This window comes from Oncorhynchus nerka, linkage group LG28 (genome assembly GCF_034236695.1).
Source record: "Oncorhynchus nerka isolate Pitt River linkage group LG28, Oner_Uvic_2.0, whole genome shotgun sequence".
Classification (NCBI taxonomy): Eukaryota; Metazoa; Chordata; class Actinopteri; order Salmoniformes; family Salmonidae; genus Oncorhynchus; species Oncorhynchus nerka.
Window position 1 is genome coordinate 78147485 of NC_088423.1, and position 26250 is coordinate 78173734.

The 26250-nt window shown below is 45.3% G+C and overlaps 1 protein-coding gene across 1 annotated transcript in view; it reads left to right on the forward strand.

Moving 5' to 3' along the window:
* LOC115112767 (synaptotagmin-7-like) overlaps window positions 1-22423 on the forward strand; it is a 126448-nt gene extending 104025 nt beyond the window's left edge. The window contains exons 8-13 of the mRNA XM_065012572.1: window positions 12535-12640; window positions 14343-14607; window positions 15149-15318; window positions 19290-19404; window positions 19686-19885; window positions 20695-22423. Of these exons, the coding sequence (XP_064868644.1) occupies window positions 12535-12640; window positions 14343-14607; window positions 15149-15318; window positions 19290-19404; window positions 19686-19885; window positions 20695-20799 (961 nt within the window). The 3' untranslated portion in view covers window positions 20800-22423. The remainder of the gene's footprint in view (window positions 1-12534; window positions 12641-14342; window positions 14608-15148; window positions 15319-19289; window positions 19405-19685; window positions 19886-20694) is intronic.
* Window positions 22424-26250: the final 3827 nt, after the last annotated feature.

Genomic DNA, 26250 nt, shown 5'->3' on the forward strand with positions numbered 1-26250 from the left:
GGTCTAGTCATTACTGTACATTAGCTCATATCAATGGACTAGTCTTTACTTTACATTAGCTCATATCAATGGACTAGTCATTACTTTACATTAGCTCATATCAATGGACTAGTCTTTACTTTACATTAGCTCATATCAATGGACTAGTCTTTACTTTACATTAGCTCATATCAATGGAGCTCATTAGCTCAAATGGACTAGTCATTACTGTACATTAGCTCATAGCAGTGGTCTAGTCATTACTGTACATTAGCTCATATCAATGGAGTAGTCTTTACTTTACATTAGCTCATATCAATGGAGTAGTCTTTACTTTACATTAGCTCATATCAATGGAGTAGTCTTTACTTTACATTAGCTCATATCAATGGTCTAGTCATTACTGTACATTAGCTCATATCAATGGACTAGTCTTTACTTTACATTAGCTCATATCAATGGTCTAGTCATTACTGTACATTAGCTCATATCAATGGACTAGCTGTATCAATGGACTAGTCATTACTGTACATTAGCTCATATCAATGGACTAGTCATTACTGTACATTAGCTCATAGCAGTGGTCTAGTCATTACTGTACATTAGCTCATATCAATGGAGTAGTCTTTACTTTACATTAGCTCATATCAATGGAGTAGTCTTTACTTTACATTAGCTCATATCAATGGAGTAGTCTTTACTTTACATTAGCTCATATCAATGGTCTAGTCATTACTGTACATTAGCTCATATCAATGGACTAGTCTTTACTTTACATTAGCTCATATCAATGGTGTAGTCATTACTGTACATTAGCTCACATCAGTGGTCTAGTCATTACTGTACATTAGCTCTTATCAGTGGACTAGTCATTACTGTACATTAGCTCATATCAGTGGTCTAGTCATTACTGTACATTAGCTCATATCAATGGAGTAGTCTTTACTTTACATTAGCTCATATCAATGGACTAGTCATTACTGTACATTAGCTCATATCAATGGTCTAGTCATTACTTTACATTAGCTCATATCAATGGACTAGTCTTTACTTTACATTAGCTCTTATCAATGGACTAGTCTTTACTTTACAGTAGCTCATATCAATGGACTAGTCATTACTGTACATTAGCTCATATCAATGGACTAGTCATTACTTTACATTAGCTCATATCAATGGACTAGTCTTTACTTTACATTAGCTCATAGCAGTGGTCTAGTCATTACTGTACATTAGCTCATATCAATGGAGTAGTCTTTACTTTACATTAGCTCATATCAATGGACTAGTCATTACTTTACATTAGCTCATATCAATGGTCTAGTCATTACTGTACATTAGCTCATATCAATGGACTAGTCTTTTCTTTACATTAGCTCATATCAATGGACTAGTCATTACTTTACATTAGCTCATATCAATGGACTAGTCTTTACTTTACATTAGCTCATATCAATGGACTAGTCTTTACTTTACATTAGCTCATATCAATGGACTAGTCATTTACTGTACATTAGCTCATCAATGGACTAGTCATTACTGTACATTAGCTCATATCAGTGGTCTAGTCATTACTGTACATTAGCTCATATCAATGGAGTAGTCTTTACTTACATTAGCTCATATCAATGGAGTAGTCTTTACTTTACATTAGCTCATATCAATGGAGTAGTCTTTACTTTACATTAGCTCATATCAATGGTCTAGTCATTACTGTACATTAGCTCATATCAATGGACTAGTCTTTACTTTACATTAGCTCATATCAATGGTCTAGTCATTACTGTACATTAGCTCATATCAATGGACTAGCTGATATCAATGGACTAGTCATTACTGTACATTAGCTCATATCAATGGACTAGTCATTACTGTACATTAGCTCATATCAATGGAGTAGTCATTACTGTACATTAGCTCATATCAATGGAGTAGTCTTTACTTTACATTAGCTCATATCAATGGAGTAGTCTTTACTTTACATTAGCTCATATCAATGGAGTAGTCTTTACTTTACATTAGCTCATATCAATGGTCTAGTCATTACTGTACATTAGCTCATATCAATGGACTAGTCTTTACTTTACATTAGCTCATATCAATGGTGTAGTCATTACTGTACATTAGCTCACATCAGTGGTCTAGTCATTACTGTACATTAGCTCTTATCAATGGTCTAGTCATTACTGTTACATTAGCTCATATCAGTGGTCTAGTCATTACTGTACATTAGCTCATATCAATGGAGTAGTCTTTACTTTACATTAGCTCATATCAATGGACTAGTCATTACTGTACATTAGCTCATATCAATGGTCTAGTCATTACTTTACATTAGCTCTTATCAATGGACTAGTCTTTACTTTACAGTAGCTCATATCAATGGACTAGTCATTACTTTACATTAGCTCATATCAATGGACTAGTCATTACTGTACATTAGCTCATATCAATGGACTAGTCATTACTTTACATTAGCTCATATCAATGGACTAGTCTTTACTTTACATTAGCTCATAGCAGTGGTCTAGTCATTACTGTACATTAGCTCATATCAATGGAGTAGTCTTTACTTTACATTAGCTCATATCAATGGAGTAGTCTTTACTTTACATTAGCTCATATCAATGGAGTAGTCTTTACTTTACATTAGCTCATATCAATGGTCTAGTCATTACTGTACATTAGCTCATATCAATGGACTATTCTTTACTTTACATTAGCTCATATCAATGGACTAGTCATTCAATGGACTAGTCATTACTGTACATTAGCTCATATCAATGGACTAGTCATTACTGTACATTAGCTCATATCAATGGACTAGTCATTACTGTACATTAGCTCATAGCAGTGGTCTAGTCATTACTGTACATTAGCTCATATCAATGGAGTAGTCTTTACTTTACATTAGCTCATATCAATGGTGTAGTCATTACTTTACATTAGCTCATATCAATGGACTAGTCATTACTTTACATTAGCTCATATCAATGGACTAGTCTTTACTTTACATTAGCTCATATCAATGGACTAGTCTTTACTTTACAGTAGCTCATATCAATGGAGTAGTCATTTACTGTACATTAGCTCATATCAATGGACTAGTCATTACTGTACATTAGCTCATATCAATGGACTAGTCATTACTGTACATTAGCTCATATCAATGGAGTAGTCTTTACTTTACATTAGCTCATATCAATGGAGTAGTCTTTACTTTACATTAGCTCATATCAATGGAGTAGTCTTTACTTTACATTAGCTCATATCAATGGTCTAGTCATTACTTTACATTAGCTCATATCAATGGACTAGTCTTTACTTTACATTAGCTCATATCAATGGTCTAGTCATTACTTTACATTAGCTCATATCAATGGACTAGTCATTAATGGACTAGTACATTAGCTCATATCAATGGACTAGTCATTACTGTACATTAGCTCATATCAATGGTCTAGTCATTACTGTACATTAGCTCATATCAATGGACTAGTCTTTACTTTACATTAGCTCATATCAATGGACTAGTCATTAGCTCATATCAATGGAGTACTTTACTTTAGCTCATATCAATGGAGTAGTCTTTACTTTACATTAGCTCATATCAATGGACTAGTCATTACTTACATTAGCTCATATCAATGGACTAGTCATTAATGGACTAGCTCATTCACTGTACATTAGCTCATATCAATGGACTAGTCTTTACTTTACATTAGCTCATAGCAGTGGTCTAGTCATTACTGTACATTAGCTCATATCAATGGAGTAGTCTTTACTTTACATTAGCTCATATCAATGGAGTAGTCTTTACTTTACATCAGCTCATATCAATGGAGTAGTCTTTACTTTACATTAGCTCATATCAATGGACTAGTCATTACTGTACATTAGCTCATATCAATGGACTAGCTCATTAATGGACTAGTCATTACATTAGCTCATATCAATGGACTAGTCATTACTGTACATTAGCTCATAGCAGTGGTCTAGTCATTACTGTACATTAGCTCATATCAATGGAGTAGTCTTTACTTTACATTAGCTCATATCAATGGAGTAGTCTTTACTTTACATTAGCTCATATCAATGGAGTAGTCATTACATTAGCTCATATCAATGGTCTAGTCATTACTGTACATTAGCTCATATCAATGGACTAGTCTTTACTTTACATTAGCTCATATCAATGGTCTAGTCATTACTGTACATTAGCTCATATCAATGGAGTAGTCTTTACTTTACATTAGCTCATATCAATGGTCTAGTCATTACTTTACATTAGCTCATATCAATGGAGTAGTCTTTACTTTACATTAGCTCATATCAATGGTCTAGTCATTACTGTACATTAGCTCATATCAATGGACTAGTCTTTACTTTACATTAGCTCATATCAATGGTCTAGTCATTACTGTACATTAGCTCATATCAATGGACTAGTCTTTACTTTACATTAGCTCATATCAATGGACTAGTCATTACTTTACATTAGCTCATATCAATGGACTAGTCTTTACTTTACATTAGCTCATATCAATGGACTAGTCATTACTTTACATTAGCTCATATCAATGGACTAGTCATTTACTGTACATTAGCTCTTATCAATGGACTAGTCTTACTGTACATTAGCTCATAGCAGTGGTCAAGTCATTACTGTACATTAGCTCATATCAATGGAGTAGTCTTTACTTTACATTAGCTCATATCAATGGACTAGTCTTTACTTTACATTAGCTCATATCAATGGAGTAGTCTTTACTTTACATTAGCTCATATCAATTGTCTAGTCATTACTGTACATTAGCTCATATCAATGGACTAGTCTTTACTTTACATTAGCTCATATCAATGGTCTAGTCATTACTGTACATTAGCTCATATCAATGGACTAGCTGATATCAATGGACTAGTCATTACTTACATTAGCTCATATCAATGGACTAGTCATTACTGTACATTAGCTCATATCAATGGACTAGTCATTACTGTACATTAGCTCATATCAATGGACTAGTCTTTACTTTACATTAGCTCATATCAATGGACTAGTCTTTACTTTACATTAGCTCATATCAATGGACTAGTCTTTACTTTACATTAGCTCATATCAATGGACTAGTCTTTACTTTACATTAGCTCATATCAATGGTCTAGTCATTACTGTACATTAGCTCATATCAATGGACTAGCTCAGTCATTACTTACATTAGCTCATATCAATGGACTAGTCATTACTGTACATTAGCTCATAGCAGTGGTCTAGTCATTACTGTACATTAGCTCATATCAATGGAGTAGTCTTTACTTTACATTAGCTCATATCAATGGAGTAGTCTTTACTTTACATTAGCTCATATCAATGGAGTAGTCTTTACTTTACATTAGCTCATATCAATGGTCTAGTCATTACTGTACATTAGCTCATATCAATGGACTAGCTCATATCAATGGACTAGTCATTACTGTACATTAGCTCATATCAATGGACTAGTCTTTACTTTACATTAGCTCATATCAATGGTCTAGTCATTACTGTACATTAGCTCATATCAATGGAGTAGTCTTTACTTTACATTAGCTCATATCAATGGTCTAGTCATTACTGTACATTAGCTCATATCAATGGAGTAGTCTTTACTTTACATTAGCTCATATCAATGGTCTAGTCATTACTGTACATTAGCTCATATCAATGGACTAGTCTTTACTTTACATTAGCTCATATCAATGGTCTAGTCATTACTGTACATTAGCTCATATCAATGGACTAGTCTTTACTTTACATTAGCTCATATCAATGGACTTAGTCATTACTTTACATTAGCTCATATCAATGGACTAGTCTTTACTTTACATTAGCTCATATCAATGGACTAGTCATTACTTTACATTAGTCATTTGGACTAGTTTTACATTAGCTCATATCAATGGAGTAGTATTTACTGTACATTAGCTCTTATCAATGGACTAGTCATTACTGTACATTAGCTCATAGCAGTGGTCAAGTCATTACTGTACATTAGCTCATATCAATGGAGTAGTCTTTACTTTACATTAGCTCATATCAATGGAGTAGTCTTTACTTTACATTAGCTCATATCAATGGAGTAGTCTTTACTTTACATTAGCTCATATCAATGGTCTAGTCATTACTGTACATTAGCTCATATCAATGGACTAGTCTTTACTTTACATTAGCTCATATCAATGGTCTAGTCATTACTGTACATTAGCTCATATCAATGGACTAGCTCTCAATGGACTAGTCATTACTGTACATTAGCTCATATCAATGGACTAGTCATTACTGTACATTAGCTCATAGCAGTGGTCTAGTCATTACTGTACATTAGCTCATATCAATGGAGTAGTCTTTACTTTACATTAGCTCATATCAATGGAGTAGTCTTTACTTTACATTAGCTCATATCAATGGAGTAGTCTTTACTTTACATTAGCTCATATCAATGTCTAGTCATTACTGTCATTAGCTCATATCAATGGACTAGTCTTTACTTTACATTAGCTCATATCAATGGTCTAGTCATTACTGTACATTAGCAATGGACTAGTCATTACTGTACATTAGCTCATATCAATGGAGTAGTCTTTACTTTACATTAGCTCATATCAATGGAGTAGTCTTTACTTTACATTAGCTCATATCAATGGAGTAGTCTTTACTTTACATTAGCTCATATCAATGGTCTAGTCATTACTGTACATTCGCTCATATCAATGGACTAGTCTTTACTTTACATTAGCTCATATCAATGGTGTAGTCATTACTGTACATTAGCTCACATCAGTGGTCTAGTCATTACTGTACATTAGCTCTTATCAGTGGTCTAGTCATTACTGTACATTAGCTCATATCAGTGGTCTAGTCATTACTGTACATTAGCTCATATCAATGGAGTAGTCTTTACTTTACATTAGCTCATATCAATGGACTAGTCATTACTGTACATTAGCTCATATCAATGGTCTAGTCATTACTTTACATTAGCTCATATCAATGGACTAGTCTTTACTTTACATTAGCTCTTATCAATGGACTAGTCTTTACTTTACAGTAGCTCATATCAATGGACTAGTCATTACTGTACATTAGCTCATATCAATGGACTAGTCATTACTTTACATTAGCTCATATCAATGGACTAGTCTTTACTTTACATTAGCTCATAGCAGTGGTCTAGTCATTACTGTACATTAGCTCATATCAATGGAGTAGTCTTTACTTTACATTAGCTCATATCAATGGAGTAGTCTTTACTTTACATTAGCTCATATCAATGGAGTAGTCTTTACTTTACATTAGCTCATATCAATGGTCTAGTCATTACTGTACATTAGCTCATATCAATGGACTAGTCTTTACTTTACATTAGCTCATATCAATGGACTAGCTCATATCAATGGACTAGTCATTACTGTACATTAGCTCATATCAATGGACTAGTCATTACTGTACATTAGCTCATATCAATGGTGTCATTACTGTACATTAGTCATTACTTTACATTAGCTCATATCAATGGAGTAGTCTTTACTTTACATTAGCTCATATCATGGTAGTCATTACTGTATATCAATCAATGGACTAGTCTTTACTTTACATTAGCTCATATCAATGGTCTAGTCATTACTGTACATTAGGACTCATTACTCATTAGCTCATATCAGTGGTCTAGTCATTACTGTACATTAGCTCTTATCAGTGGTCTAGTCATTACTGTACATTAGCTCATATCAGTGGTCTAGTCATTACTGTACATTAGCTCATATCAATGGAGTAGTCTTTACTTTACATTAGCTCATATCAATGGAGTAGTCTTTACTTTACATTAGCTCATATCAATGGATTAGTCTTTCCTTTACATTAGCTCATATCAATGGAGTAGTCTTTACTTTACATTAGCTCATATCAATGGTCTAGTCATTACTGTACATTAGCTCATATCAATGGTCTAGTCATTACTGTACATTAGCTCATATCAATGGTCTAGTCATTACTGTACATTAGCTCTTATCAGTGGTCTAGTCATTACTGTACATTAGCTCATATCAGTGGTCTAGTCATTACTGTACATTAGCTCTTATCAGTGGTCTAGTCATTACTGTACATTAGCTCATATCAGTGGTCTAGTCATTACTGTACATTAGCTCTTATCAGTGGTCTAGTCATTATTGTACATTAGCTCATATCAGTGGTCTAGTCATTACTGTACATTAGCTCGTATTTCGCTGGCTTCCCATCAGTACTAAGAACCCATCAGAGCTCTCCTATGATGTTTATAGCTGTCGACTACACACATAACCTCCCTCAATATTAGCCTACTGCAGTGGTGTAGTGCTGTTGTTTAGTTGTGTGAGTGCAACAATTTGTTAAAAAAGGATGTCATAACTTCTCAGTCAAAGTTTGTACCAACAGATATAGCCTATTGAATATTATTATAGAATATGCATAAAATGCATCTTCCAATGGCAACGTCTGCCCTATGCTCACACATATTGTCCCAAGACAATTGTATAGTTTATATGTTTATTTGTTACATGCTTCGCATATACAATTGACATAGACTAACAGTGAAATGTTTACTTACGGGCCTACCCAAAAATGCAGAGAAATCACCAAGTTAGGCATATGTCATTTCAAAATAGCCCATCATCACTGTCAATCCTGAATGATAATTGTTCACGTTTTACTGGTGAAATGTCCAAACTGCATGCAGATCATTTGATCTCAATCAGTTTCATGGGAATATGCATGTAGAGCTTCTTCAATGACCGTTTTGTGAGAGAATTAGAGCAGATGATTTTAACAAACTATTATCCTTTCTTGTATTTTGTTTCAATCAAAGCATACAGTATAACCTGCCTAGTGGCGGGTAACCATCCTAAAAGGATGAGGAGGTGTTTGTGGTGTAACAGTATCGTTATAGGCTTACTATGCGGTTATATTTGTTATTATTCTTATTCTTTTCTCTATTGACACTAGAGTATGATGCCAGGCTGACTCAGGTTTTAGTGTAGGGCAGTGGATCCAGGGCTGTGTGTATGTGTCTGTCTGTCTGTCTGTTTGTGTGTGTCTTTGTCTCTTGTATTGGTCATTAAGTGAATCATGGGGAGGTGGGTAGGGGAGGGTACTGGGAGCGTGCGGGCAGGAGAGGGTTTTCTTCAGCCTTGCAGCGGAGTGTCCCCACCTCTTCCATTTTCCCTTTGGTCTCAGGCTCTGGGCACAGGTAACACTCCATAAGGATATTATCACAGGTCATGGTGAGAAGTAGAGGCCTCGCCTGCCTCCACGTGCCCCTGCTAGTTTGTATGTGTGTGTGTGTGTTTGCGTGTGTGAGTGTGTGTGTTTTTCCAGAGGGACTCACCTGCACCTGTCATATGTCCTCCAATCCCGTTGTGTCTTGCTGTTGATGTGTCTGCCTGTTTGCTGCCCTCTGTGACCCCCAGCCAAGCCCCCACCTGCACGCCTACCCTCCTTTCACTCCCTCGATCCCAGGTGCTTGCTGTCTCTCCAGCCGTTGCCGTGCCAACAGAGCAGCCCGTATTCTTTAGCTGGTGATCTGGGAAGGGAAGCAGCATGGGTTGTTCCGGGCTCCATCAGCCACCTCTGGCAGCTGCAAGCCACTGCAAGCTGACTGACATGACCCTCACTGTTGCCACACACAACCATGCCACATGTTAGCATCACGTTAGCCCCACGTTAGCCTCATCAGTTAGCCTTAACAGTAACATATGGAAGAAGAGAGAAGATGACCTTACTTAACTCTATCTAGTTAGAGTGCTTTGTATGGAGTCCCTCTTGTTAGCCTGTTTGGAGTCATTTGTTTTGATGGTAGGAAGTTGATTGAATCAGACTGAGACAGTCATTCCCTGTGGGTGGGACACGAGTCTCTAGACATCGACAGCAGGCTTTGGGTTAGATCCAACCTTTAATGAATCAGCATACAGGGAGATCATAGACTAAGGAAGGAAAGAGAAATGGAAAAGATAGATTAGGACTGAGGGAGTAAAGAGGAAGGACAGCAGGAGATGTTGGATATGAGAAAAATTGGCGTGATTCAGTAAAGATAAGATAAACGGAAGACGAAGCAAGGTGTATCAGTTGTTGAGATGTTTGGCACTTTGACCTCTCCCCATTCCATCATCTTATGTCTCCCCTCAGTCAACCCCCTCCCCTGCAGTCTACGGTGTGAATCCTCCTGACAGCTTTCCCCTCCAATCACAGCTATGCCAATCAAGAGACCCCCCTTGAACCAGGCTCATCCACATGACCTGTTTTGCTTACACTTACCTGTCTGTCTGTATGTCTGTCAACATTCATTGTCTTTCTCTGTCTGATGCCGCACTTCTTACTCTATACGTGCTCCATTATCTGCCTGTGTCTGATCTGGATAACTCAGTCTTATCCTCGCCAAGTGGATGAACTCTGTTATTTATTTGTTGCTCATTCAACTTCACTGATCACCTACACAGAGGGTTCAGTGATCCATTTGCTTTCTCTATAAGGCACTAAATGGATGTTAGACAGGAAGGGGAATGACTAAAGGAATGGGGGTAAGTGGTGTAGGTAGAACTGCAACATTCTGGTAACTTTTCCAGATATCCTGGTTAAAGGAGACCAGATTTACTGCTTACTCCCTCTTTATTTACAGGAATCTTCCAACTGGGATTTCTAGAAAACCTAAAAAAGTTACCAGAATTTTGCAACTCTACCTACACCACTTACCACCACTCCTTCAGTCATTCCCCTTCCTTTCTATTATTGCCTTATAGAGAAAACAAATAGATCACTGGACAGACAGACAGACATGATATGGGGCGTAGTCCTCCCTAGGTTCTGAGATGCAGGCAGCAAAAACTAGCTGAGAGATTGTTTTGAATGTGCATGCCATTGCTTGCGCTTTGCTAAACTGTAGTATAATGGCACAGTGAAACTCTGCATGCCTCTCTTGTACTGTATATAAGTGAAATCCAGCCAGCCAGTGTTCATGGAAGGACACAGTGCACTAGAGTTACAGTCTCTCTCTTGTGTTAGGCAGCCCAACCCAACCACAGATACTGGATTTGCATTTGTGGACTGACCCTTCACACAGAGAGAGCCCGACCAGACAGAGACATGTCTGTGGTCCTACAACAGTGACTGACCCTTCACACAGAGAGAGCCCGACCAGACAGAGACATGTCTGTGGTCCTACAACAGTGACTGACCCTTCACACAGAGAGAGCCCGACCAGACAGAGACATGTCTGTGGTCCTACAACAGTGACTGACCCCTCAAACGGCCAGGAACACAGACATCTGTAGCCTCAACCACAAAATTACTGATACTTCAGGAACCACAATTACCATCCTCCCTCCTCCTTGATAACCCATATGGCTAACATGCCCACATGCATCCTTTAACATCCCTCTGGATTGGGATTAACCTCACTCAGCCAAACGATTAGTTCCTTGTATCTATTTGGCGGTTAACATGTTGTGTGTGTGTTATGTTTATACCCTCCCACATCACATCTTATCCCTCCTTTTCTCTTTTTCTCTCGCTCGCCTACTTCTTTTTCCTGTCAGCCTTTCTGATGTACTGCCTCCAGCCATCCCCCTCCCTCTCTGACTCGACCTCTTATTTTGCATGCCCATATCTAGTCCGTTTCTTGTCTCTATTCTTTAGTCCATATTGTGCTCTCTTAAGTCTTTGTTTTTTCTTCTCCCAGCCTCTTATCCTCTCCTATATCTCCTCTATTTCTCTTCCAGCTTCAACTGAACTATGTTGTGGTGTCTGTCTCTGTCTCACGTTCATTTGAGTCAGTAACCTCACTTTGTTCATTCGGTTAATCCTCCTAGTCTTAACAAAGACAAATCCCCCCTTTTCTCAGCAGAGATAAATCTTCAAATCTATTTCTTCTTCTGCACTCATCCTTCCCACAGCACCCATTCCTAATCCCACTTCCTCTCCCTCCATTTCTACAGTGCACCTGCACTGTTTTTCCTCTCTCTTCCTCTTGTCATTTTCCAGTGTGTAACCTGTAATTAGTGTTGTCTGTCTGTGTCTTGACTTGTGTCACCTGCTATAGCTCAGCATGTCTTCTGCTCACCAGACTGTTACAACATATTGGAATACTTTGTTTCCAACACCCAGTCCTCCCCCACCCTGTCCTCTTTCTTTTACTCTTTTGTTCATTAATTGCGTTGATTTTTGTGTCTGTTTTGCAAATATCACACTGTTACATGCTTGTAGTGACTAAGGTTTGGAACTAAGTGTGCATGTATGCGTGTGAAGGTGTGTGTGTGTGTGAGTGTAAGTCACTAACATTCCCTTGTTACTCCCAAGTCTGGGGACATTATTAGTCACATTCAGATCTGGACTCTGGATAGTCTAGCCCTTACACAAGACCTTGCAGCCTCACCTGTGCTGGGAAGCCATCACAGAGCTGAGGCTGGCTCTTTGTCTTCAGAGGCAGGATTCTCCTAGTGCTCCATTGGTCTCTCTCTCAGTGTCCGTCCTGACTGTGTCCCCCCCAGCAGGAGCCTGTGTAAACCTGGAAGCCAGACCCCAGATGAGGCAGGCCGCCTCGGGAACTCCTCTGTCACAGACCTGGCCAACTCTGTCACCACCAGCGACATTCACACGGTAAGGAAATCCGCTCCCTTCCTGTCTGTGTTAATGATTGTTCATCTGTACTCCTCTCTGCATGTCTGGGTTTGCCCACCGCCACCCACTTGTAGCAGCATTTAGATTTGCAAGATGTCTTAAATGACAAAACGTGCTAATTACATGACATTTCCCCAACCCAGCTTGGCTATCACAAAGGAGAAACTCAGTAGAATATGCTTTATTCAGCAAAAGCTGGTAATTACGCTGCGAACACAGTGCTGTGAGTGCTGGGTGGACAGGGCGCGGGTGGGGGATGGGCCTGGGTTATTATGTGGGTTGCACGTCTGCGTTATGGAGGTCCCGATGATGCTTAATGATGATACTTTCACTTTGAGGGGGAGCCAACAGGGCCTGTCAGTTGGATCAGACCTGCAGTTGGCTACGGTCTCTTTCCATCTCTGGTCTCTCACTTCACTATGTGGGTCGAAGACTTACACTAGGCCTAGTTAATAACTATTAAAAATAAAATAAATAAAATCCCTACCTATGCAGGTGTTTAGGAGTTTTATGTGCGTTTACAAAAGTGAGCTAAGTTCATGAATCCCGGTACCCAGAATCAAATCTTGTGTAAACTGGCCAGCTATGTCAGTCTGTCACAAGAGATTGGTGTGGGTACATATTATGTTAATAATATGATTAACCTAGTGTTCTGACACTCACATGGTCTGGGGGTGGAGAGATGTGTATAGTGTAGGTGGGCTCAGTATATGGCTGTATTTTGTGGAGGTGGAGGTTCTGTATCTATGTGGGTTATGTGGGTTTCAGGCGAAGCGATTGGGCAACAAGTATAAATAAAAATTATGAAAAAACAGATTGACCCTGAAAAATTGTTGACAACTGTAGGTGGGACAGATTTCAGGAGAGAGCTGTCTGAAAGCCGGTGTGTGCATTCATGCGTCCATGTGTGTATGTCTGTGTGTGCATGTGTGTGTTTGAAAGACAGACAGACATCAGACACCAAGAGAGTGAAGGAGGAGAGATGATCAGATTTAGATCGAGGAGGCAGAGCAACAGCGAGATGTGTGGGAGAGAATACAGAATGTGAGATTAAATTCCAGGAACTGCACCTTGGGCCAAGCCTCTGGTCCCTCTCTATCAGATAGCAGCCTTTTAACTGCATTTCCTTCCCTCCCTCGGGGCCCAGCTCCAGTTAGGCAGGGGGTCTCTCTACTCACAGAATATCTCCTGCCTCTCATCTCCTGATATACCTTCTCCCCCATTGCTCCCTCCCTTATCGCTTAGTAAAGCCCAGACATATGACATAACATTATCTGAACGTTAGGCTAGCATGATGGCAGCATTGCACGTGAGTTCCAGTGCTGTTTGACTGCCCCCTTGTGGATGAGAAACAAAGCTCCTTGTTCACCTTGGGTGTTCATGTCCCTGAGTGTTTGATCTGTGTGTTCCATGCTGGGAAAGGGTGGGGCTAGTAGGATGAGGGTTGTTGAGTGTACATAGGGAGAATCTCAATTGCATAGTCCTCGCATCCTCTCTCTTTCTCCTCGCCTCCTTCTCAAAACCCATTGGATGAGAGTGCCAGAGGTCCATCCCCTCTGACCTTCTCCAATGTGTTTTGAGTAGGAGTCGAGGAGAGAGGACACAAGGAGTATACAATTGCGATTCTACCATCGTATAGACTGGATAAATATTAGAGTTCTCTGCTGCTGTTCTCTCCCAGCTCTCTCCAGGCTCAGAAGAGGACACAGAAGGGCCTGTGGTTGAGAAGCTGGGCCGGATTCAGTTCAGTGTGGGCTACAGCTTCCAGGACTCCACCCTGACCGTCAAGATCCTCACGGGCCAGGAGCTCCCCGCCAAGGACTTCTCTGGCACCTCAGACCCCTTCGTCAAACTCTACCTGCTGCCTGACAAGAAGCACAAGCTGGAGACCAAGGTCAAGAGGAAGAACCTCAACCCTCGCTGGAACGAGACCTTCCTGTTTGAAGGTAAGACTGTGAAATCACCCTGCACACAGAGGCTGCATACCTAATGGCGCCCTATTCCATATATAGTGCACTACTTTTGTCCAAAGCCCTATGGGTCCTGGTCAAAAGTAGTGCACTACATAGGGAATAGGGTGCCATTTGAGACACACAGATACTCTAGCGGGGTGACAGGTAGCCTAGTGGTTAGAGTGTTGGGCCACTAACCAAAAGGTTGCTGGATTGAATCCCTGAGCTGACAAGGTAAAAACCTGTTGTTCTGCCCCTGAACAAGGCAGTTAACCCACTGTTCCCTGGTAGACCGTCATTGTAAATAAGAATTTGTTCTTAACTGACGTGCCAAGTTAAATAAAGGTTAAATAAACATTTTTTTAAAAGCTACAGTACAACTACTGCACATTATAAAAAACACATCTATACACATAACTAGACTTTATGGCTATTGGTTATCCTGTATAAAGTCTTAAAGAGTACTCCTTAAATCTCTGTCCAGCACATATCAGCCTCTTATCTGTCTGTTTATGTATCTGTCTGTTCCCCCCAGGGTTCCCCTATGAGAAGGTGATCCAGAGGACCCTCTATATGCAGGTGCTGGATTACGATCGTTTCAGCAGGAACGACCCCATCGGGGAGGTGTCCATTCCCCTTAACAAGGTGGACCTGGGCAACCAGCAGACCTACTGGAAGGAGCTGAAGCCCTGCAGCGACGGCAGCGTGAGTAAAGTACACACACAGACTAGGACAGTTGCAGAGGGACAGGGGAGGAGGGGAGATGAGGGGAGGGGTGGAGAGAGGGAACAAGGAGGGATGACTGGGAGACAGAAGGGGGTAGAGGAGATGGAGGGAGAGAGGGTTGGTGAGAGGGAACAAGGAGGGATGACTGGGAGACAGAAGGGGGTAGAGGGGATGGAGGGAGTGAGAGGGGTGGAGAGAGGGAACAAGGAGAAGGAGGGATGACTGGGAGACAGAAGGGGGTAGAGGGGATGGAGGGAGAGAGGGTTGGTGAGAGGAACAAGGAGAAGGAGGGATGACTGGGAGACAGAAGGGGTAGAGGGGATGGAGGGAGAGAGGGTTGGTGAGAGGGAACAAGGAGAAGGAGGGATGACTGGGAGACAGAAGGGGGTAGAGGGGATGGAGGGAGAGAGGGTTGGTGAGAGGGAACAAGGAGAAGGAGGGATGACTGGGAGACAGAAGGGGGTAGAGGGGATGGAGGGAGAGAGGTTGGTGAGAGGGAACAAGGAGGGATGACTGGGAGACAGAAGGGGGTAGAGGGGATGGAGGGAGTGAGAGGGGTGGAGAGAGGAACAAGGAGAAGGAGGGATGACTGGGAGACAGAAGGGGGTAGAGGGGATGGAGGGAGAGAGGGTTGGTGAGAGGGAACAAGGAGAAGGAGGGATGACTGGGAGACAGAAGGGGGTAGAGGGGATGGAGGGAGAGAGGGTTGGTGAGAGGGAACAAGGAGGGATGACTGGGAGACAGAAGGGGGTAGAGGGGATGGAGGGAGTGAGAGGGGTGGAGAGAGGGAACAAGGAGAAGGAGGGATGACTGGGAGACAGAAGGGGGTAGAGGGGATGGAGGGAGAGAGAGGTTGGAGAGAGGGAACAAGGAGAAGGAGGGATGACTGGGAGACAGAAGGGGGTAGAGGGGATGGAGGGAGAGAGGGTTGGTGAGAGGGAACAAGGAGAAGGAGGGATGACTGGGAGACAGAAGGGGGTAGAGGGGATGGAGGGAGAGAGAGGGTTGGTGAGAGGGAACAAGGAGAAGGAGGGATGACTGGGAGACAGATGGAGGGAGAGAGAGGGTTGGTGAGAGGGAACAAGGAGAAGGAGGGATGACTGGGAGACAGAAGGGGGTAGAGGGGATGGAGGGAGAGAGGGTTGGTGAGAGGGAACAAGGAGAAGGAGGGATGACTGGGAGACAGAAGGGGTAGAGGGGATGGAGGGAGAGAGGGTTGGTGAGAGGGAACAAGGAGAAGGAGGGATGACTAGGAGACAGAAGGGGGTAGAGGGGATGGAGGGAGTGAGAGGGGTGGAGAGGGAACAATGAGAAGGAGGGATGACTGGGAGACAGAAGGGGGTAGAGGGGATGGAGGGAGAGAGGGTTGGTGAGAGGGAACAAGGAGAAGGAGGGATGACTGGGAGACAGAAGGGGTAGAGGGGATGGAGGAAGAGAGAGGGTTGGTGAGAGGGAACAAGGAGAAGGAGGGATGACTGGGAGACAGAAGGGGTAGAGGGGATGGAGGGAGAGAGGGTTGGTGAGAGGGAACAAGGAGAAGGAGGGATGACTGGGAGACAGAAGGGGGTAGAGGGGATGGAGGAGAGAGGGTTGGTGAGAGGAACAAGGAGAAGGAGGGATGACTGGGAGACAGAAGGGGGTAGAGGGATGGAGGGAGAGAGGGTTGGTGAGAGGGAACAAGGAGAAGGAGGGATGACTGGGAGACAGAAGGGGGTAGAGGGGATGGAGGGAGAGAGGGTTGGTGAGAGGGAACAAGGAGAAGGAGGGATGACTGGGAGACAGAAGGGGGTAGAGGGGATGGAGGGAGAGAGGGTAGGAGAGAGGGAACAAGGAGAAGGAGGGATGACTGGGAGACAGAAGGGGTAGAGGGGATGGAGGGAGAGAGGGTTGGTGAGAGGGAACAAGGAGAAGGAGGGATGACTGGGAGACAGAAGGGGTAGAGGGGATGGAGGGAGAGAGGGTTGGTGAGAGGGAACAATGAGAAGGAGGGATGACTGGGAGACAGAAGGGGGTAGAGGGGATGGAGGGAGAGAGGGTTGGTGAGAGGGAACAAGGAGAAGGAGGGATGACTGGGAGACAGAAGGGGTAGAGGGGATGGAGGGAGAGAGAGGAACAAGGAGGGATGACTGGGAGACAGAAGGGGTAGAGGGGATGGAGGGAGAAAGAGGGGTGGAGAGAGGGAACAAGGAGGGATGACTGGGAGACAGGGGGTAGAGGGGATGGAGGGAGAGAGAGGGTTGGTGAGAGGGAACAAGGAGAAGGAGGGATGACTGGGAGACAGAAGGGGGTAGAGGGGATGGAGGGAGAGAGGGTTGGTGAGAGGGAACAAGGAGAAGGAGGGATGACTGGGAGACAGAAGGAGGTAGAGGGGATGGAGGGAGAGAGAGGGAACAAGGAGGGATGACTGGGAGACAGAAGGGGGTAGAGGGGATGGAGGGAGAAAGAGGGGTGGAGAGAGGGAACAAGGAGGGATGACTGGGAGACAGGGGGTAGAGGGGATGGAGGGAGAGAGAGGGTTGGTGAGAGGGAACAAGGAGAAGGAGGGATGACTGGGAGACAGAAGGGGTAGAGGGATGGAGGGAGAGAGGGTTGGTGAGAGGGAACAAGGAGAAGGAGGGATGACTGGGAGACAGAGGGGGTAGAGGGGATGGAGGGAGAGAGAGGGTAGGAGAGAGGGAACAAGGAGAAGGAGGGATGACTGGGAGACAGAAGGGGTAGAGGGGATGGAGGGAGAGAGGGGTTGGTGAGAGGGAACAAGGAGAAGGAGGGATGACTGGGATACAGAAGGGGTAGAGGGGATGGAGGGGAGAGAGAGGGAACAAGGAGAAGGAGGGATGACTGGGAGACAGAAGGGGGTAGGGGATGGAGGGAGAGAGAGGTTGGTGAGAGGGAACAAGGAGAAGGAGGGATGACTGGGAGACAGAGGGGGTAGAGGGGGATGGAGGGAGTGAGAGGGGTGGAGAGAGGGAACAAGGAGAGGAGGGATGACTGGGAGACAGAAGGGGAGTAGAGGGGATGGAGGGAGAGAGAGGGTTGGTGAGTGGGAACAAAAGGAGGGATGACTGGGAGACAGAAGGGGGTAGAGGGGATGGAGGGAGAGAGAGGGTTGGTGAGAGGGAACAAGGAGAAGGAGGGATGACTGGGAGACAGAAGGGGGTAGAGGAGATGGAGGGAGAGAGGGTTGGTGAGAGGGAACAAGGAGAAGGAGGGATGACTGGGAGACAGAAGGGGGTAGAGGGGATGGAGAGAGAGGGTAGGAGAGAGGGAACAAGGAGAAGGAGGGATGACTGGGATACAGAAGGGGGTAGAGGGGATGGAGGGAGAGAGAGGGTTGGTGAGAGGGAACAAGGAGAAGGAGGGATGACTGGGAGACAGAGGGGGTAGGGGGATGGAGGGAGTGAGAGGGGTGGAGAGAGGGAACAAGGAGAAGGAGGGATGACTGGGAGACAGAAGGGGGTAGAGGGATGGAGGGAGAGAGAGGGTTGGTGAGTGGGAACAAAAGGAGGGATGACTGGGAGACAGAAGGGGGTAGAGGGGATGGAGGGAGAGAGGGTTGGTGAGAGGGAACAAGGAGAAGGAGGGATGACTGGGAGACAGAAGGGGGTAGAGGAGATGGAGGGAGAGAGGGTTGGTGAGAGGGAACAAGGAGAAGGAGGGATGACTGGGAGACAGAAGGGGGTAGAGGGGATGGAGAGAGAGAGGGTAGGAGAGAGGGAACAAGGAGAAGGAGGGATGACTGGGATACAGAAGGGGGTAGAGGGGATGGAGGGAGAGAGAGGGAACAAGGAGAAGGAGGGATGACTGGGAGACAGAAGGGGGTAGAGGGGATGGAGGGAGAGAGAGGGTTGGTGAGTGGGAACAAAAGGAGGGATGACTGGGAGACAGAAGGGGGTAGAGGGGATGGAGGGAGTGAGAGGGTAGGTGAGTGGTGATGTCATTGTGTTTCTCAGGGGAGTCGAGGAGACCTGCTGGTGTCACTGTGCTACAACCCTCAAGCCAACACCATCACTGTGACCATCATCAAAGCCCGCAACCTCAAAGCCATGGACATTGGAGGCACCTCCGGTACAGTACATACAATACTCTGTCATCACCTATTTCCTGTGCTACAGTCTGTCTACCTTAACATGTGTCAATGTGGTTTCAGTATCTCTCCATTCATCGGCATCCCAAATGGCACCCTATTCCCTAAATAGTGCACTACTTTCTATGAGCCCTGGTCAAAATAAGTGTACTGCATTGGGATTAGGGTGCCATTTGGGATGCAACCTCTGTGTTTAAGTGATGTAACCTCTGTGTTTAAGTGATGTAACCTCTGTGTTTAAGTGATGTGTCTCCCCCATCAGATCCCTATGTGAAGCTGTGGCTGATGCACAAGGACAAGCGTGTGGAGAAGAAGAAGACGGTGACAATGAAGTGCTGTCTGAACCCCGTGTTCAACGAGTCCTTCCCCTTCGACGTCCCCGCCCACGTGCTCCGAGAGACCACCATCATCATCACTGTCATGGACAAGGACAAGCTCAGTCGCAACGACGTCATCGGCAAGGTACCGCCCCCTCGTAACGCCCAGACCACCAGCCACGTACATCACCAGTCCACACTGACCCCTGCTGGCACATACTGAGACACACACACACATGCACACGCACACATACATACACACCCACACACACACTCACTCACACACAATGATCCTGCTCTCACACACACTAACACAAAGACACATTAACAGTCACTGTCTCAAGATTGCTCTTACATACTGACACAGTGAGATTGATATCCATTGATTGTGTGGTTTGTTTGTGGCACAGAAGTACTATCCCATTGATTTTCTGACACACTGTAACCCTCATACAGGCTTCCTTACTATGGACCCAGTGTCTGATAGTGACCCCTCAGTAAACCAAACACGCCTCATCACAGGCGCTGGGCCTTTCACCCACAGTCTAATCACCAGCAGTAAAACACAGCTGCGGCTTGCTTGGGAGCCTTCATCTCTCTGTCTAAACATAAGTCTCATTCTCACACAAATCTTTCCCCCTGTTTCCCCTGCTCTGAAAATTGCTGAGAGTAAAACAGCTGTTTCATCTTAATGACTCTCCTCAGCTCCCGATATGAATTAAGTTCAGATTAGGGTGATTGGCAAGCTTTATGGTAACAGCAGGGACACTCCAGACTTCAGAGAGTTTAGTTGACCTCTCTCTGTTTGAGTAATATCTATCTCTGTGACGTCAGATATCCTGCTTATCCATCTCACCCCCCTCGCTCTCTTTCACTCCATCTCTCTCTCCTCCTCCCTTCCTCCCCTTCTCTTCCTCTCTTTCTTCCCACCCTCCCTCTTGCTCTCTCTCTCAGATCTATCTCTCGTGGAAGAGTGGTCCGGCGGAGGTGAAGCACTGGAAGGACATGATGGGTAAACCTCGTAATGCCGTGCAGCAGTGGCATGCCCTCAAGGCCTGATACTGTAGGTCCAGTCACATCCACCCAGACCACCCCAGCCCCCTGCCCTGCCCTCCCACCCTATCGTTATGCACAAGGCTGACTCGCTGCAGAACATGGGTACAAATAGCCACCCAACGCATCCACCCTACGCATCCACCCTCTCCTCCTGCCTGTCCTCTCTCAGATCCCTAATGAACTTCTCCTTCCTCTACTCCCCTCTGTTAAGCCGAGTCTTGTTGCCTTTAAGTTTTCTCTCAACCGTTGTTTTTTTACTCTGGAGCAGCACACTCTGCCAGCCCTACAGGGTGAGCCCCAGGAATCCAGTTTCACCATTCATCCTGTGTCTCTCCATCCTTCTCCTGTGGCAGTGAGGGGAGGCTTCTTCTCTCCCTAATCACTGCCCTCTCTGTCGTCAGAAGCGATCTGGTTGGCTGTTCGTTATTGTTTTTTGCTTCCTCACGTTGACCCTTTGGTCCGTTCTCTTCTGCAAACACACAGAGAATATAACAGGAAGGATCAATAGAGAGAGAGAGGCAAACCAATGGAATAGAAGAGGGCTGGACTGTCTGGATGATAATGGAATTAGACGTGACGCTGTCACTCCACCCCGTTCATCATCTCTGATCTCTTTCTCTCCCACCACTGTAGTGATTCTTCCCCGGCTGGACCCCCTTGTTGTCTGTGCGTGCTGTGGGTGATGTGCTGTAACTCCAAATGAAGTTCTAGATGAAAAAAGGGGGAAATGACTGATCATTTACACTGGTCCATGGGGGAAATGTAAAAAGACGTTCCTATTTTCTGGAGAGAAAAAAAAGAATAATGACAGAAAAAGAGTAAAGTCATCAATGTTGTGTTTTGTTTTTAAAAAGCCTAAAGAGACCAATCAAAATGTTCTTCCAGAGACAGTAAATAGAAGCAAAAAGACAGCTATTATTCTGTCGTATTCTCTCTCTGTGTGTGTGTGTGTGTGTGTGTGTGTGTGTGTGTGTGTGTGTGTGTGTGTGTGCGCGTGCGTGCGTCAGCGAAAGTTAGAGTGTGAATGCGAGTGCAAGTGTGTGAAAGTATTGGGCTTGCACTGCTATCAAATGAATAACGACAATATTACTGATAATAATGATGACAATAATAATCATCAGTATTCTACTGGATATGTTTGAAGACTTGGAGAGGTCACAGCAGCTAAGCAGTGACAGAGAGAGAGGGGTACAGTCTGTGGGGTAGTGCCTGCTACCTGGTGTGGAACGGTAAGCAGAGGAGGAACTTCACATGAACCACCAGTCTTCATCTGAGCTGCTTTCTCTCAATTGCATCATCCACAACAGATAACCATAAATAAATGCCCCTCTCCCAACCAAGTCAGTTTAGTTTATAATGGAGCACTAAGCCAAATGATCTTGTCCCCATCAAGGTTTATAACGTTACCTGTTTGTCTCTGTCAGTAATTTTCTGTAATTCTGCCTGTCTATTGGAATGTGTGTCTGTTACGTCAGTTAGTCTGTTCCATTACTGGCCAAACCCCCTCTGCTCTGTCCTGCTCCTGATGTTAGATAGTTAGGGTGTTCGTGGGTCTTCAGGACCACAGCTGTTCCATTACTGGCCAGACCCCCTCTGCTCTGTCCTGCTCCTGATGTTAGATAGTTAGGGTGTTAGTGGGTCTTCAGGACCACGGCTGTTCCATTACTGGCCAAACCCCTCTGCTCTGTCCTGCTCCTGATGTTAGATAGTTAGGGTGTTAGTGGGTCTTCAGGACCACGGCTGTTCCATTACTGGCCAGACCCCCTCTGCTCTGTCCTGCTCCTGATGTTAGATAGTTAGGGTGTTAGTGGGTCTTCAGGACCACGGCTGTTCCATTACTGGCCAGACCCCCTCTGCTCTGTCCTGCTCCTGATGTTAGATAGTTAGGGTGTTAGTGGGTCTTCAGGACCACGGCTGTTCCATTACTGGCCAGACCCCCTCTGCTCTGTCCTGCTCCTGATGTTAGATAGTTAGGGTGTTCGTGGGTCTTCAGGACCACGGCTGTTCCATTACTGGCCAAACCCCCTCTGCTCTGTCCTGCTCCTGATGTTAGATAGTTAGGGTGCTCGTGGGTCTTCAGGACCACGGCTGTTCCATTACTGGCCAGACCCCCTCTGCTCTGTCCTGCTCCTGATGTTAGATAGTTAGGGTGTTAGTGGGTCTTCAGGACCACGGCTGTTCCATTACTGGCCAGACCCCTCTGCTCTGTCCTGCTCCAGATGTTAGATAGTTAGGGTGTTAGTGGGTCTTCAGGACCACGGCTGTTCCATTACTGGCCAGACCCCTCTGCTCTGTCCTGCTCCAGATGTTAGATAGTTAGGGTGTTAGTCGGTCTTCAGGACCACGGCTGTTCCATTACTGGCCAGACCCCTCTGCTCTGTCCTGCTCCTGATGTTAGATAGTTAGGGTGTTAGTGGGTCTTCAGGACCACGGCTGTTCCATTACTGGCCAGACCCCTCTGCTCTGTCCTGCTCCAGATGTTAGATAGTTAGGGTGTTTGTGGGTCTTCGGGACCACGGCTGTTCCATTACTGGCCAAACCCCCTCTGCTCTGTCCTGCTCCTGATGTTAGATAGTTAGGGTGTTCGTGGGTCTTCAGGACCACGGCTGTTCCATTACTGGCCAAACCCCCTCTGCTCTGTCCTGCTCCTGATATTAGATAGTTAGGGTGCTCGTGGGTCTTCAGGACCACGGCTGTTCCATTACTGGCCAGACCCCCTCTGCTCTGTCCTGCTCCTGATGTTAGATAGTTAGGGTGTTAGTGGGTCTTCAGGACCACGGCTGTTCCATTACTGGCCAGACCCCCTCTGCTCTGTCCTGATGTTAGATAGTTAGGGTGTTAGTGGGTCTTCAGGACCACGGCTGTTCCATTACAGGCCAGACCCCTCTGCTCTGTCCTGCTCCAGATGTTAGATAGTTAGGGTGTTAGTGGGTCTTCAGGACCACGGCTGTTCCATTACTGGCCAGACCCCTCTGCTCTGTCCTGCTCCAGATGTTAGATAGTTAGGGTGTTAGTCGGTCTTCAGGACCACGGCTGTTCCATTACTGGCCAGACCCCTCTGCTCTGTCCTGCTCCAGATGTTAGATAGTTAGGGTGTTAGTCGGTCTTCAGGACCACGGCTGTTCCATTACTGGCCAGACCCCCTCTGCTCTGTCCTGCTCTTGATGTTAGATAGTTAGGGTGTTCGTGGGTCTTCAGGACCACAGCTGTTCCATTACTGGCCAGACCCCCCTCTGCTCTGTCCTGCTCCTGATGTTAGATAGTTAGGGTGTTAGTGGGTCTTCAGGACCACGGCTGTTCCATTACTGGCCAGACCCCTCTGCTCTGTCCTGCTCCAGATGTTAGATAGTTAGGGTGTTAGTCGGTCTTCAGGACCACGGCTGTTCCATTACTGGCCAGACCCCCTCTGCTCTGTCCTGCTCCTGATGTTAGATAGTTAGGGTGTTAGTGGGTCTTCAGGACCACGGCTGTTCCATTACTGGCCAAACCCCCTCTGCTCTGTCCTGCTCCTGATGTTAGATAGTTAGGGTGTTAGTGGGTCTTCAGGACCACGGCTGTTCCATTACTGGCCAGACCCCCTCTGCTCTGTCCTGCTCCTGATGTTAGATAGTTAGGGTGTTAGTGGGTCTTCAGGACCACGGCTGTTCCATTACTGGCCAGACCCCCTCTGCTCTGTCCTGCTCCTGATGTTAGATAGTTAGGGTGTTAGTGGGTCTTCAGGACCACGGCTGTTCCATTACTGGCCAGACCCCCTCTGCTCTGTCCTGCTCCTGATGTTAGATAGTTAGGGTGTTCGTGGGTCTTCAGGACCACGGCTGTTCCATTACTGGCCAAACCCCCTCTGCTCTGTCCTGCTCCTGATGTTAGATAGTTAGGGTGCTCGTGGGTCTTCAGGACCACGGCTGTTCCATTACTGGCCAGACCCCTCTGCTCTGTCCTGCTCCTGATGTTAGATAGTTAGGGTGTTAGTGGGTCTTCAGGACCACGGCTGTTCCATTACTGGCCAGACCCTCTGCTCTGTCCTGCTCCAGATGTTAGATAGTTAGGGTGTTAGTGGGTCTTCAGGACCACGGCTGTTCCATTACTGGCCAGACCCCTCTGCTCTGTCCTGCTCCAGATGTTAGATAGTTAGGGTGTTAGTCGGTCTTCAGGACCACGGCTGTTCCATTACTGGCCAGACCCCTCTGCTCTGTCCTGCTCCTGATGTTAGATAGTTAGGGTGTTAGTGGGTCTTCAGGACCACGGCTGTTCCATTACTGGCCAGACCCCTCTGCTCTGTCCTGCTCCAGATGTTAGATAGTTAGGGTGTTTGTGGGTCTTCAGGACCACGGCTGTTCCATTACTGGCCAAACCCCCTCTGCTCTGTCCTGCTCCTGATGTTAGATAGTTAGGGTGTTCGTGGGTCTTCAGGACCACGGCTGTTCCATTACTGGCCAAACCCCCTCTGCTCTGTCCTGCTCCTGATATTAGATAGTTAGGGTGCTCGTGGGTCTTCAGGACCACGGCTGTTCCATTACTGGCCAGACCCCCTCTGCTCTGTCCTGCTCCTGATGTTAGATAGTTAGGGTGTTAGTGGGTCTTCAGGACCACGGCTGTTCCATTACTGGCCAGACCCCCTCTGCTCTGTCCTGATGTTAGATAGTTAGGGTGTTAGTGGGTCTTCAGGACCACGGCTGTTCCATTACAGGCCAGACCCCTCTGCTCTGTCCTGCTCCAGATGTTAGATAGTTAGGGTGTTAGTGGGTCTTCAGGACCACGGCTGTTCCATTACTGGCCAGACCCCTCTGCTCTGTCCTGCTCCAGATGTTAGATAGTTAGGGTGTTAGTCGGTCTTCAGGACCACGGCTGTTCCATTACTGGCCAGACCCCTCTGCTCTGTCCTGCTCCAGATGTTAGATAGTTAGGGTGTTAGTCGGTCTTCAGGACCACGGCTGTTCCATTACTGGCCAGACCCCCTCTGCTCTGTCCTGCTCTTGATGTTAGATAGTTAGGGTGTTCCCTTCAGGACCACAGCTGTTCCATTACTGGCCAGACCCCCCTCTGCTCTGTCCTGCTCCTGATGTTAGATAGTTAGGGTGTTAGTGGGTCTTCAGGACCACGGCTGTTCCATTACTGGCCAGACCCCTCTGCTCTGTCCTGCTCCAGATGTTAGATAGTTAGGGTGTTAGTCGGTCTTCAGGACCACGGCTGTTCCATTACTGGCCAGACCCCCTCTGCTCTGTCCTGCTCCAGATGTTAGATAGTTAGGGTGTTAGTGGGTCTTCAGGACCACGGCTGTTCCATTACTGGCCAGACCCCTCTGCTCTGTCCTGCTCCAGATGTTAGATAGTTAGGGTGTTAGTCGGTCTTCAGGACCACGGCTGTTCCATTACTGGCCAGACCCCTCTGCTCTGTCCTGCTCCTGATGTTAGATAGTTAGGGTGTTAGTGGGTCTTCAGGACCACGGCTGTTCCA